Below are 13,545 nucleotides of genomic sequence, written 5' to 3'. Positions count from 1 at the left end.
TCTATGAGAAGTAGCATTAGAATATTGGAGAAGGCAGTCACATTGGTCAGACGAACACCAGAATCATAAGAAGCCTTTTGGTGAAAACTCCATAATGATATGATCATCCATTCTGAAGGACTAGTGAAAAGATTTTCAAGACGGCCACTATGGCAGTCTTAATGAACATTAGATCAACACGCTTGTCATTTAGAATCATCCCAGGTCTTTAGCTGAAACCCATGTCAATATCACCATGTGTTCAGAAGGACTATGAAGATAGCACTATGGTGGCCATACTGGATTTCAGATCAATACCATTTTCATTTAGAACCAAAATCAGATAAAGTCAATACAATTATCTGTTTGGAAATAGTAATAATACTTTCAGGTTGCCAACCACTGCAGCTCAATTGGCTATCGGAAGTGAAGCATTTTCATTTAAGACTAAATAGACATTTTAAGTCTTTTTGTTAAAATCTAACATTGATAAGACTAGAAGAGTAGTGACCAGATTTTCAAGACAGCACCACGGCGGCAATATTGGATGTCAGATCAGCACCACAGCGGCAATATTGGATGTCAGATCATCACCATGGCAGCAATATTGGATGTCAGATCAGCACCACGGCAACAATACTGGATGTCAGATCAGCAAGATTTTCATTTAAAACAAACCTGACAAGTCTTTTAGTAAAATCACAAGTTACGGTAATATAACATAACTCCTGTTTAGGAGTAGTAGCAACAATGAGATTTTCAGATGTTGGGATGAATGCTTCTGTAATGGTGGGTGGTAATGAAAAACTTGTGATAACAGATGCTGGACACACCAGGCCATCACATAAACTCGTCGGGTTTAGGACTAGTAGAGCTAACATTCAGAGCTAAGAAAAGGATCCAACGATTACTGCCCTTAAAAAGCAGGTGTCCTTTACATGGAGGTGTCTGCTAACTGAACTACCTCCAAGATCAAAAACATTATTCTTACTTCTTTTTTGTTGGCGGGGGGGTAGGTGAGAAAGAGAGAGACGATTCATAGTAAATTTAACCCTGAAAATCTTCCTACCTGTATTATAAGAGCCACATCCTGTGTCAAGGCCTGCACCCTATGAAAACTTGCAATCAGACTGATAGGGATCCAGCCTTCACTGTTCATTCGCCGCCGCAAAAAGAAATCCCGCTGCAGATTGTCATCACTAAAATAATACTCTCTGCAATCATAGGAAGGAAAATCTCTTACATTTTAAATCTAAAAGGTCTTTAAAAAAGTTAGTTAAAAGTATTGACAAACTTTTGACTTCAACATGATTACTGATCCGCTGTTTTTAAACCCCTGAATACATTTTTTAGGTTCACTGCTAAAGAAATGTATCGTGAAGAGTACATATATATCAACCCTATGTTTAATAGTCCTGTATGTAAATTACTGAAATTTTGTGCAGAAATCATTTGTCGTCTTTCAGTCAGTAACCTCTAGACTCAATAATAAAAAGGTTTCTTCTAAATGCAGACAATCCACAAAGTCTGATCCAGATAAGTGATGTAGAATAACTGCTATTGTGCAGCAACCAGTTTTCTTCTTTTAGCCAATTACCTTGACCTTTAGATCCAAAAATCAACAGGCTTCTTTCTTACCCCATGTGAAAGCCATCCACAAAGTTTGGTTGAGATATGTGGTGTATAAATGATGTTACTGTGCAGAAACCATTTTTATTTTCAAGTAACCTGAACTTTTTTTTAACTATAAAGTCAATTTGGACAACTAGAATCTCATGTGCATGCAATCCATAAAGTCTGGTAACTATGGTTATGTGTGGAAATCTTTTTTCTTTTTTTGATGAGATTGTGCTGGACTGATGGTCACATTCTTCCATACCCCAATTGCAAGTTATTCATACGAAACATCAGACTTTTCTTAAGATGACAATTTTAATTATATGACGTACTAACCTGTTTATATGATGTGCCCTTGTTCTTATATGCAAACAGCTTTTTTTTGGTATGCTTTTGTCCTTATATGATGCATACACTTCTTTATATACAGTATTTTCATCCATATATTATTTGCAAACTTTTTTTAAATGATGTACAGTTGTCCTTATGTACAAATTATTTTATCTGTGGTGCTTATGTCCTTATATCATGTAATAAAATGGAAAACTTCATATTTGATTGAAACTTCCTTTTATTTTTATGTTCTTTACAAAGATGAGCCAAGACAGAACTTACGCATGTATGTCAAAGGGGATATATAGTTTCCCTACACTGGTGCTTCTCAAGATATGATTTACAGTTTTGGATCTCTGTAAGATTATCTGTCTGTTTCAGAAAGGACTACATATCAAAGAATGAGGTAATACAACTTCAGTAAATTTGATTTCTCCAATGTCAATAATGAAACACTCGACTTAGTTAACGAAACAGAGTGGTGAAACGATGACAAGATGAATCTTGTTCCCAAGAAATATCATGATTACATTTTGATGACGCTTAGAATATCCTCCAGCTCATATACTTAATATTTCAATTTAATTAGGCATGTGCACACAATGAGAGACAAGGTTAGAAGACAAATGACCTTAAATGCTTAAATTGTACAATGCTAAATGATTGAATGTCTAATCCCAAATTATACAGACTACTCTAAAACACACACCCCGTTATAAGAGCCAACTCATCTAGTACCCAAGAACAGCATTTTTAGTTTGGTGCTTTAGAGCACAAAAACACAACTAGGTTATTTAGTGCCATGGCAACTGGAGTAAATTACTTTGTCCAGGGACACGATAGTAGCTGCCCCAGGCTAATCAAACAGTAAAATTCAAACCTGCAACCTTTGGTCAGAAGTCCAGAAAGCCAACCATCAAGCTATCATGGCTCCCATTTTGTGTCACTCTAAAGACAGGTCACCATTCTATTGAGACAACATTTTCATTTTTTTTATGTTAAAAAGACTGGCCTCTTATGAGGGGAACCTGTATAATGGCAAAATAAACTCAGCATATACTTACATTTGTTTCCGGACATATTCCTTTAAAATTCCATCATCAAGATATGGAGGGAAATAAACTGTTCCAAAGTTTGGTCCACCGGGGTTACTTCCACTGTCCATAAAAAACTGCTCATCCTTTGAATATTGCATATCTTTCCCTGAAAGAAGTGATACATAATAACACTAAGTACTCAGTAAACAAATGAGTCAGAAATCATAAATTTAATAAATTTATATCTTAAGCAAGTTTTTCATAAACCTTTTGATAAAGGTTTTATAGTTTGTACCCTGTAGCTGATAAAATTTATGTCAAGTCTCCTTGTGATGGGTAAAAGTAGTTGCATTCACACCAAAATATCAAAAGGACTTCAAAATGAATTGGGGCCTTGAATGGCCAAGTGGTCTAAAGCTCTCTCTGATATGGATCACTGCCATCTCACCTCTGTCTGCGTGGGTTCGAGTCTTGGATTCGGCCAATGTGGGTATGTGAGAAAGCTTGCAAGTAGCTTCTCATGGGTCGGTGGTTATTTCTGGGGTTTCTGGGTTCTTCCTCCACCATTAATACTGGCTGCCATCTATAGCCTATCGTGTGCTGAAAAATGGCGTTAAACCCCACAACAACAACAATAACATTGTCACAGAATTAGGCAAAGAAATAACTTGGTTTTGTCTTAAAACTATTCGACTATTTCTCGTTGTACATGCATCAACGTTATCTAGGGTGAATGTGTTTTTCCAGGTAAGCGACTGTATTAACATGTACCTAGCCACAGAGATTACTTGTGACGAGGTAACAGGACTAACATGACATGCATGGGTATTCTACCCTGACTTGTACTCACTCTCCTATTGATTTATTTCTAAAACCACACTGGTCGTTTTTGGATCACGTCAAGGAGTGTATGCTCTCCATTGTTCTCCAGCCACAGGGGTAAGTGTTAAATTTACATTTTCATTTGACATGCGAAGCTTATTCGGTTTGTAATGTCTTATCGCGTAATAATGCATTTATTACAACGCAGATTTAAAGTATTGAATTACAAGTAACTGTTAGAGGTTAAAGTATTATCATATATCTAGAGACTATACAGAAACTATTATTATGACCAATTTGGTTTTATTGTAGCTGACTGTGTTTGTAGCTGACTGTGTTTGTAGCTGATTCTGACTGTTATGGTGGCTGACTGTTATTGTAGCTGACTGTTATTGTAGCTGATTGTGACTGTCACTGTGATTGTGTCTGTCGCTATGAAGTGTGATTGTCAATGTGACTGTGAATATGACTAGAGCGGTCTGAAGCTGTCCGAAGCCATCTAAAGTTGCTTAGAGCTATCTGGAGTTTCCAGAACATTTAATGCTACGTGCTGTCGATACGTATGTATGTACATATGTCTGTGCCACGGACGTAGACGTAGCAAATTGAAAAAAGTGCTGTATGCTGTCTGTACATGTAACGTATGACTGTACTCATGGTGGATTCACAAAGGGTGCGAGCGGTCGATAAGAGTGTGGACCAACCCAAGGAATCGTGCGACTGTACAAGGGGTCTAGAAGCATACCTTTGGATCAATTGTTGTTCCATTGCATTTTTTTACATCCATAAGATTATTTTGAATCTTTGTTATGTTCATAAGATTATTTTGAATCTTAGTTGTGTTCTTAAGATTATTTTGAATCTTAATAGAATTCATATTCAAGATTATGTGAATCTCTTATTGTGTAAAATACTGTTTGAAGTGTATGAGCAGTCCATGAGGTTTCTTGGATCTGTACTTCATATTAATTTAATATTTTTGGTTTATTTTCGATGTGTGAATGTTGTGTAGAGTGATTTGACTAAATAGTATGTTGAGAGCATGAGAGAATCAGTGTATTTTTATATCATATATTTTTCTTTATTAATTCATTCATAAATTTCCATCTTTCTCACACTGTGTTTGTCATATTCATTTAGTCCAAAGACCTACTCGGTTTTCCATTCTGCGACAAACATCAAAATGAATTGCATAAAACCAGATTTGCCTTCTATTTTTGGAAACCAAAGATCTACTACTCTCACAAAATATGCATACTACTGTACAAAAGAATCTGATTGAAAAATTAAAATTATTCTAGTAATTTATGCACAAGAATCCTAAAAACAGTATTAATACAGATGGCTTGGAGGGTTCAAGTCATACTACATTTACCAGGATCAAAGGGATGAACATAGCTTATAAGATATTAATAATGCTTTTCCTTTCTTATGTTCAAAAGCAAACACCAATATCCACCCAAATAATACACGTAAATATAAAATGCTTCAAATCATTTTTTCAACTTATCCTTCAATAGAGAACCAATTAAAAAAAATCACAAAATATTTTGAGAACAATGACCTCTGATTTTCTCTCGATAAATCAGCTATTGTTTAAAATGCTCCATAGAAGCTGTGAAACTATATCATGGAAAGCAAGCACCAAGATCACTCATTTTTTATCATGATTAGAGCTTTAGTTATGTCCCTTTATATATCTTGACTGGCCTTTTAAGGTTAAAAAGCCGGATGAGCAAAATACAGAAAGTGTCTTAATGGAAATAAAAACTATCCTTAGTAAAGGCAATTAAACATCATGCCATTAGCTTTGGACAGGCTAAGCCAATAAAAAATTAATCTAGGTTTTTCAAAGGGTCTTATTTCCAAAGTCAATCCGTTATTCAAAACCTAACACTTGTCTATTCCAGATGTCCATGGTAAATATTTATACAAAATAATGCTATGGCCAGACAGATATAGCCATGTAAAAGCTCCCTAAATATCTGGGCATTTACATCTCTTAGCAATGGCCCTATTTGGGTTTCACATTTTATGTATCCTTGGACAGAGTCACTAAATTGCTTAATATGAGTCAAACAAATTTTGATAATTTAATGTTCTACATATCAAACTGTTCAAGGCCACAATCTGCCATGTCAAGTTCACCATCAAAGCATTATTGTAAAATGTGTCACTTTCATCCCAAAGTTCAAGCCAGGATGTTGCAAAATGAATGGTCTTAGTTTTATAATGGCTCATCCAAAATATGAATAAAATCCATCATCAAGTTTAGGATACATAAACAAATGAGAAAAACTTTACCAGAACCTACACAAATTTCTAAAGCACATCGGGATCACTAGTCTAATATGTACACCAAGACACACTGGGATCATTAATCAAATATGTGTTCAAAGTCACAATGGGATCACTAGTCAGTGTTCCAAATTGCATTAGAATCACAAGTCTAATATGTGTGCAAAGGCACATATGCATCACTAGTCTTGTATGTGTACTAGGGAACATCTGGATCATTGTCTAATAAAATGTTGTAGGCACATACAGATAACTTGTCTGACGTGTACAAAGGAACATATGGATCACTTGTCTGATGTGTACAAAGGCACATAAGGATCACTTGTCTGATGTGTGCAAAGACATAATGACCATGTGTCTGATGTGTACAAAGGCACATAATGACCATGTGTCTGATGTGTACAAAGGCACATAAGGATCAATTGTCTGACGTGTACAAAGACACAGAATCACTTTTCTGATGTGTACAAAGGCACATAAGGATCACTTGTCTGACGTGTACAAAGGCACAAAAAGATCACTTGTCTGTTGTGCACAAAGGCACATAAAGATCACTTGTCTGATGTGTACAAAGACACATAATGACCATGTGTCTGAGGTGTACAAAAGCACATAAGGATCACTTGTCTGACGTGTACAAAGGCACAAAATGATCACTTGTCTGATGTGTACAAAGGCACATAAGGATCACTTGTCTGTTGTGTACAAAGACACAGATCACTTGTCTGATGTGTACAAAAACACATAATGACCATGTGTCTGAGGTGTACAAAGGCACATAAGGATCACTTGTCTGACGTGTACAAAGGCACAAAAGGATCACTTGTCTGATGTGTACAAAGGCACATATGGATCACTTGTCTGATGTGTACAAAGGCACATAAAGATCACTTGTCTGATGTGTACAAAGACACATAATGACCATGTGTCTGATGTGTACATAGACACATAAGGATCACTTGTCTGATGTGTACAAAGACACATACAGATCACTTGTCTGATGTGTACAAAGGCACATATGGATCACTTGTCTGATGTGAACAAAGGCACAAAAGGATCACTTGTCTGATGTGTACAAAGGCACATATGGATCACTTGTCTGATGTGTACAAAGGCACATAAAGATCACTTGTCTGATGTGTACAAAGGCACATAAAGATCACTTGTCTGTTGTGTACAAAGACACAGATCACTTGTCTGATGTGTACAAAAACACATAATGACCATGTGTCTGAGGTGTACAAAGGCACATAAGGATCACTTGTCTGACGTGTACAAAGGCACAAAAGGATCACTTGTCTGATGTGTACAAAGGCACAAAAGGATCACTTGTCTGATGTGTACAAAGGCACATATGGATCACTTGTCTGATGTGTACAAAGGCACATAAAGATCACTTGTCTGATGTGTACAAAGACACATAATGACCATGTGTCTGATGTGTACATAGACACATAAGGATCACTTGTCTGATGTGTACAAAGACACATACAGATCACTTGTCTGATGTGTACAAAGGCACATATGGATCACTTGTCTGATGTGAACAAAGGCACAAAAGGATCACTTGTCTGATGTGTACAAAGGCACATATGGATCACTTGTCTGATGTGTACAAAGGCACATAAAGATCACTTGTCTGATGTGTACAAAGGCACATAAAGATCACTTGTCTGATGTGTACAAAGACATAATGACCATGTGTCTGATGTGTACAAAGACACATAAGAATCACTTGTCTGACGTGTACAAAGGCACATACAGATCACTTGTCTGATGTGTGCAAATGCACATAAGGATCACTATCTATATTCTGAGGCACATCCAGATTACATCTGATACATGTACCAAGGAACATCTGGATCACTAGTCTAATATGTGTTCCAAAGCACATCTGGATCACTAGTTAAATATATGTTCCAAGGAACATCTCAATCATTAGTCTAATGCGTACATCAAGATATCTGGATCACTAGTCTAAGTACTAAGGCACACTTGGATCACTAAAATGTAAACCAAGACACAAATGGATCACTAATCTGTGTACCAAGATACATCTTGACTACAATTTCAATGTATTAAATTTCAAATAGACAACTTAAATGGTTTTAAAATTAATCTGAAACAGAAGCCTGGATAATGAATGTATTGACAAATAGATGGCAAAAACAAGGCTGTGATGTGTGCTAGTCCCCGTAAGCTCACAATATCTACATTAAAACTAGTCACTGTGGGAGTTTTACAACCATGGTGATCCAAAACACCCCTTGATCACTGACTGATATTAGATTGGCACCATTTTCATGTATGATCAAAAAAAATACCATAAAAAGTTTTTCATTGAAAATCCTCACAGGACTTTTCATTCTAGTGTAGCAATAACATGATTTTAAAGATGATTGCCATTATAAGCCATATTGGATATCTGATTGGCATTATTTTTGTTTAGGACAAATTAACCAAAACAAGAAGTCTTAGTGAAAAGCCCCTGTTGATACGACCATCCATTCAGATTGAGCAGTATGTCATCTTGATGAGAGAGAGAGAGAGAGAGAGAGAGAGAGAGAGTGAGAGTGAGAGAACAAGAGAGTGCAAATATTTGTTGGTAGCGTAAACAGAACATCAGAAAGGAACCAGAGAGACAGCGAGCACAAATATTTGTCTGTAGTGTCAACAGAATGATCTAGCTCACCCTGCATGCTGAAGAAAGCACTATCGCAAACCAATTACTGTATGTAGGCTCCTTCTTCTTCCAATAATGTGCTGGGTTCCTCTGAAACATACTCGCATATGGTGTGAACTATGTACATGTGATGGAAGGTCCAAATTCAGCTAAAAACAGGTTAAAACATTCCTGGCCTGGAGCTAAGCAATCCCCATATCAACCCTGCTCTGAAAGCAACAATGGAAATGGCGTTGACTATGGTGGCTGGTAAGGAGTTCCACAGGTGGATTCCTGATGGGAAGATGGAGTCTTTGTATGCACTGACCCAGGTGAAGGGGGGACTACAAATCTACATAAATGTCCTCTTGTGTAGGATCCTGTCTTTTAGAGGTATGGACCAGCTGGTGTACAATCCGGTACATCATAACAGCTTTTGTTTTTTGGCATCGAGCTTGAAGCTCTTCCCATCCCAAATGCTGGAGCGTGGTGGAGATACTACTGTTCCTTCGATAATCACCAACAGTAAACCTTGATGCACTTCGCTGTACTGCTTCAAGTTTGGCACTGTTTGTTTTGATCGATGGGTCCCCAACCGTTGACACAAACTTCAACTGTGGGCGTGCTAAGGATTTATAGTATGTAGCCTTTACTTGTTTGGGCATGTAAACAGATTTCTTTGAAGGAATGCTCTTGTGTTGTTTGCCTTCTTTGTAACAGAGTCCATGTGGTTGTTCCATGATAAAGTGCTATCAATGGGGACTACCAAATATTTGGCCTTGAATGTCATCGTCAGTTTCTGCCCATGGATGGTGTAAACAGTGGGGATGATCCATCCCCTGTTATGATTCAGATGACCTCACATTTGTCAGGATTGAACTTCATTTGCCAGTGTTTTTCCCATCGTTGTAGCTGGTCTAGATTTTTTTGTAACAGTTTTTCTGATCCAAGCTGACCATTCTGTAAAGCAGGCTGTTGTCACATTATCCTGACACTAGGCATACCAGTCCTAACACTAACTTCTTAATGCTGAGGGCCTAGCAAGGCAGCTCTAAGTATCATTTTTATAAGTCTTCGGTATGACTTGGCCGGGGTTCGAAACTGCAACCTCCCACATCTGAGGCAGACACTCTAACCACTATACCACCAGAGCAGTCCCAAATCATTGACGTAGTTCAAGAACAGTAGAGAACCCTTCCTTGGGGTACACCTTAAGTGAGGGTAGTACCCTGGATGCCATAGTGAACAATCTTGGCTGCAAGGCGCTTATGAAGGACTTGAAGTGGAACATGGGGGCTTGAAACTGGATGAGTTGAACCATATCAATACACGGGAGGGGGTTGCATTTGGAGAATGAACAAAGTGAGTGAGTGTAATCTGGTTATGTCAAAACTGTACATCATGTCAGAATGGTCCTTGCTGTGGCCAATATCAGCACTTCCATTAGAGCTGGCAAGTCAGATGGTTTTCTCTCACACCCAACTTCATTATTTCCAAATCCATGATGGGGTAGTGAAATTGTTTTGCTTGGAAAAGGTCAAAAGTCAAGGATTTAGTGGCTTGAAGAAGAAAGGAAGTTTCTGCACAATAACTTTGTTACGATTTCCTTGCATAATAAGCTAGCCAACCACCATATTTAGTCAAGTCAGGGTGTCTAGAATACCACGTGCAAGCCAAAATGGTTAGAAGGTGAGTGTCCGTAAAATGAAATACTCTGCTGCAGTATGGATGAATAAAACAACACAACCATATCTGGGTACAAAAATAATGACATTACCTTAAGAAAAGAAACAAACCTGTTAGACTCTCCACATCTCTTCCTCTACCTCTTCCTCTACCACCACCTCGCCCACGTCCACCACCCCGAACTCCTCGCTTATTATGACCAAACTGACCCCTGCCATCCCTGGGACTTGGTGGCCGCATGTCTCGTCGCCAGTTGTCGGACTCAGAGCCTGAAATACAATTAACTATATTGTAGGTGGCCACAAATCTCATTACCAGTTACTGGATTTTTAATATGAAATAAAATTAACTACATTACTGAAAAAACCTGATTACCTGTCTTCTTCAATTTTCAAACCTACAGAGCCGCCAACCCTAACAAGACCTTCGCAGAATTGCTGTTGATTCTTTCCCAGAAGTTTGAACACTCTTCAGTAAGTGTAACAAAATATCATATACTGCTCATCAAGTTGGAAAACAGGCATTTAAAAATTCATAAGTCCAATTCAAGTTGGGTTACCAATACTGCAATATGTTCAACTAAAAATTTTGTAAAGTAAACTTGGACCTTAATTATCTCTAGTACAGTTCCTAAAACTGCAATTCCAAGCCCTATGGAGTTGAAAAGCTTCTTGCTATCTTTCAACAGGAAGAAATCCATGGCTGTTTTTCTTCAATTTTATACTCAAATCAACAGAACGTCCAATAAATGTAAATGCTGCCCTGCCTACCCACCCCCCTCATTCTTCTGTACTTGTTAAACATTTTTTTATAAGTCTTATTGTCCCTTTCATCTTGAATATATATAGCTTGTTGGATGCCAGTTTTAGAAAATTCTATAAACAACAGCTTGAAAATGCAAAGATTTTGAAGAAATTATGTGCAGTTTTAAAGCATCTCAGGTACTCCTCTAAAGTTAGTTTGGTTCCCTAACCAACTCCACTGAATCTAATATGAAACTCAGATGTGAATCAAACAAGGACAAACCACTATCTGGAATTTACAGCAACAATCATATCTTTAAGTTTTCCTTTTATTCTGCAGGTCCATATTTTAAGAGTCAAATCTTTCTGGTCAGCAGGTCTGTTGCTTGTCTTTGAAATTTTTAGTAGTCATCCGATATTAGTTATCAAGACTGCTGCAAAAAATGTTCAGTCCTGTACATATGATAGCACACTAATTAACAAAAAGGGGCAAATTCATGTAGATATTGACTGGGGATTCTTGTTTCAAACAAAAAGGGCAAATTCATGTAAATATCAACAGGGGATTCAGGTCTCAAACAAAAAGGGCATGGTCATGTAGATATGGACAGGGGATTCAGGTTTCAAACAAAAAGGGGCAAGGTCATGTAGATATTGACAGGGGATTCAGGTTTCAAACAAAAAGGGGCATGGTCATGTAGATATGGACAGGGGATTCAGGTTTCAAACAAAAATGGGCAAGGTCATGTAGATATTAACAGGGGATTCAGGTTTCAAACAAAAAGGGCAAATTCATGTAAATATCAACAGGGGATTCAGGTCTCAAACACAGCTGCCTTACAAGTTGTTTGTGAACTCTGAAGCAGTTAAACTGGTCTGAGGAAAAGAATGCAAGTGTAGTTTGGAATAGGTAAAACTGCAGTCTTAGAATCTATCCAGTGATGATCACCTTATTTCTGGTCCATTTTTTGCTTTGTTGACAAAACATTTACTGTAGTACAAAACCTGAATGTTCCATAAAATCCTATTTGTTAGGTTTTTTCCCTGATCTGATTCATAGAACTGATTCAAACTGTCTTGTTATGAGAAAAAAAGAAAAGAAAATAGAGCTGAATTATGGAAACTTACAAATGTCTGCCAAAATGTTACAAAAAAATCAATATGGATATGCAGTCAGAAATTATTACTTGAATGGAGGGCTACAAACATTATAGTCAAACCATAAATTTTACTTGCCTGGGGGCTAGGGTGCTGGCAGATCTCTGTTTGTGCAGTTTGTTGGGAGTAATCAGTGGAACAAACAACACAGACCCTGATCTACAGGCACATGATGCTATGGCAGATCATGATCTTTGCTGTTTGCAGTTTGACTCTAACTGTAAACATATATGTACGGTATTTATTATTTCAAGGACCAGATTCACAATAAGAGTAAAACAGCTGTAATTAATTGAAACCCTACATTACCGATTTAATAAGGCACCAATTTCTTTTTAAAGACTTTTCAATCACCAGACCAAGTTTCCCAGTCATGCAACTTATTCTAACTGCAGGACTCCTTCGTGAAGTCGTATCAATATTGATGGATAAACCCTGAGGAAACTACCCATCTTGGATGAGCAACCACATGCTTGATTTACAACAACAACACACAACCACAAAGTTTTTCTTCCTGCATTTTTCTGTAAGGAGACAGCCATGGCACAAATTTAATAGGTAAACATTGTGAAAAATCAGTGGACTCTGATTACTGACCAAGAAGAATTTAGCAATTTTCAACAAGTGTTTGCCTTTGAAAAGTTGTTTAGTTTTGAAACTAAACAAAACTTTCACCAACATGAGGCAGAAATATCAGGCACTGATATATGCTTCTTCTGCATTTATCACAGACAAGCTGCAGTCTGAACTTGACCTGTCCTGAGCTGTTCCCCATACTCAGTCTCAACAAATAAGTCAGTATCAACCATGGTCTGACAAAATATAAAGTCAAATATGAAAACCCATATCAATCTTCACCTCAGTATGTACAACAAAAAAAATTTCTCATTATTTCACATCTGCCTAATGACCACATATATGAGAAACTGGCCAATGAAATTGGTCAGTATGATAATTTATGTTCAAATTTCTTCAATGTCTTTACTGCATATATTATGAAAACAAATATTTAAAGGTTTCTCCAGTTTTGTATCGTCATCTGTATCTGTTCACACATCTGCATCAATACCAACAGGACATTCTGTGTCAAAGTTAGTCAAATTATGTACAGTGTTTTATTCTGGATAATTCAGAGTAAATGTTTTCTAGACTCAGTAATGGCAGCCATATCAGAAAGGCAGCATTTGACAAAATCTGAAAGCCATTCAAA

General features: G+C 37.2%; 1 protein-coding gene across 7 annotated transcripts in view; it reads right to left on the bottom strand.

The window, feature by feature from the left end:
- Positions 1-13,545, bottom strand: part of LOC149798373 (la-related protein 1B-like) — a 142,719-nt gene that overhangs the window by 45,529 nt on the left and 83,645 nt on the right. For all 7 annotated transcript variants that reach the window (XM_089963526.1, XM_089963529.1, XM_089963530.1 and 4 more), the window contains exons 6-8: positions 10,545-10,703; positions 2,994-3,132; positions 1,049-1,193 (exon numbers count right to left, since the gene is read on the bottom strand). In XM_089963526.1, coding sequence (XP_089819652.1) covers positions 1,049-1,193; positions 2,994-3,132; positions 10,545-10,703 — 443 coding nt within the window. The remainder of the gene's footprint in view (positions 1-1,048; positions 1,194-2,993; positions 3,133-10,544; positions 10,704-13,545) is intronic.

This window comes from Sinohyriopsis cumingii, chromosome 6, assembly GCF_028554795.1.
Source record: "Sinohyriopsis cumingii isolate HCF-2022 chromosome 6, ASM2855479v2, whole genome shotgun sequence".
NCBI classification, from domain to species: Eukaryota; Metazoa; Mollusca; class Bivalvia; order Unionida; family Unionidae; genus Sinohyriopsis; species Sinohyriopsis cumingii.
This window is presented reverse-complemented; position numbering and strand designations above follow the sequence as displayed.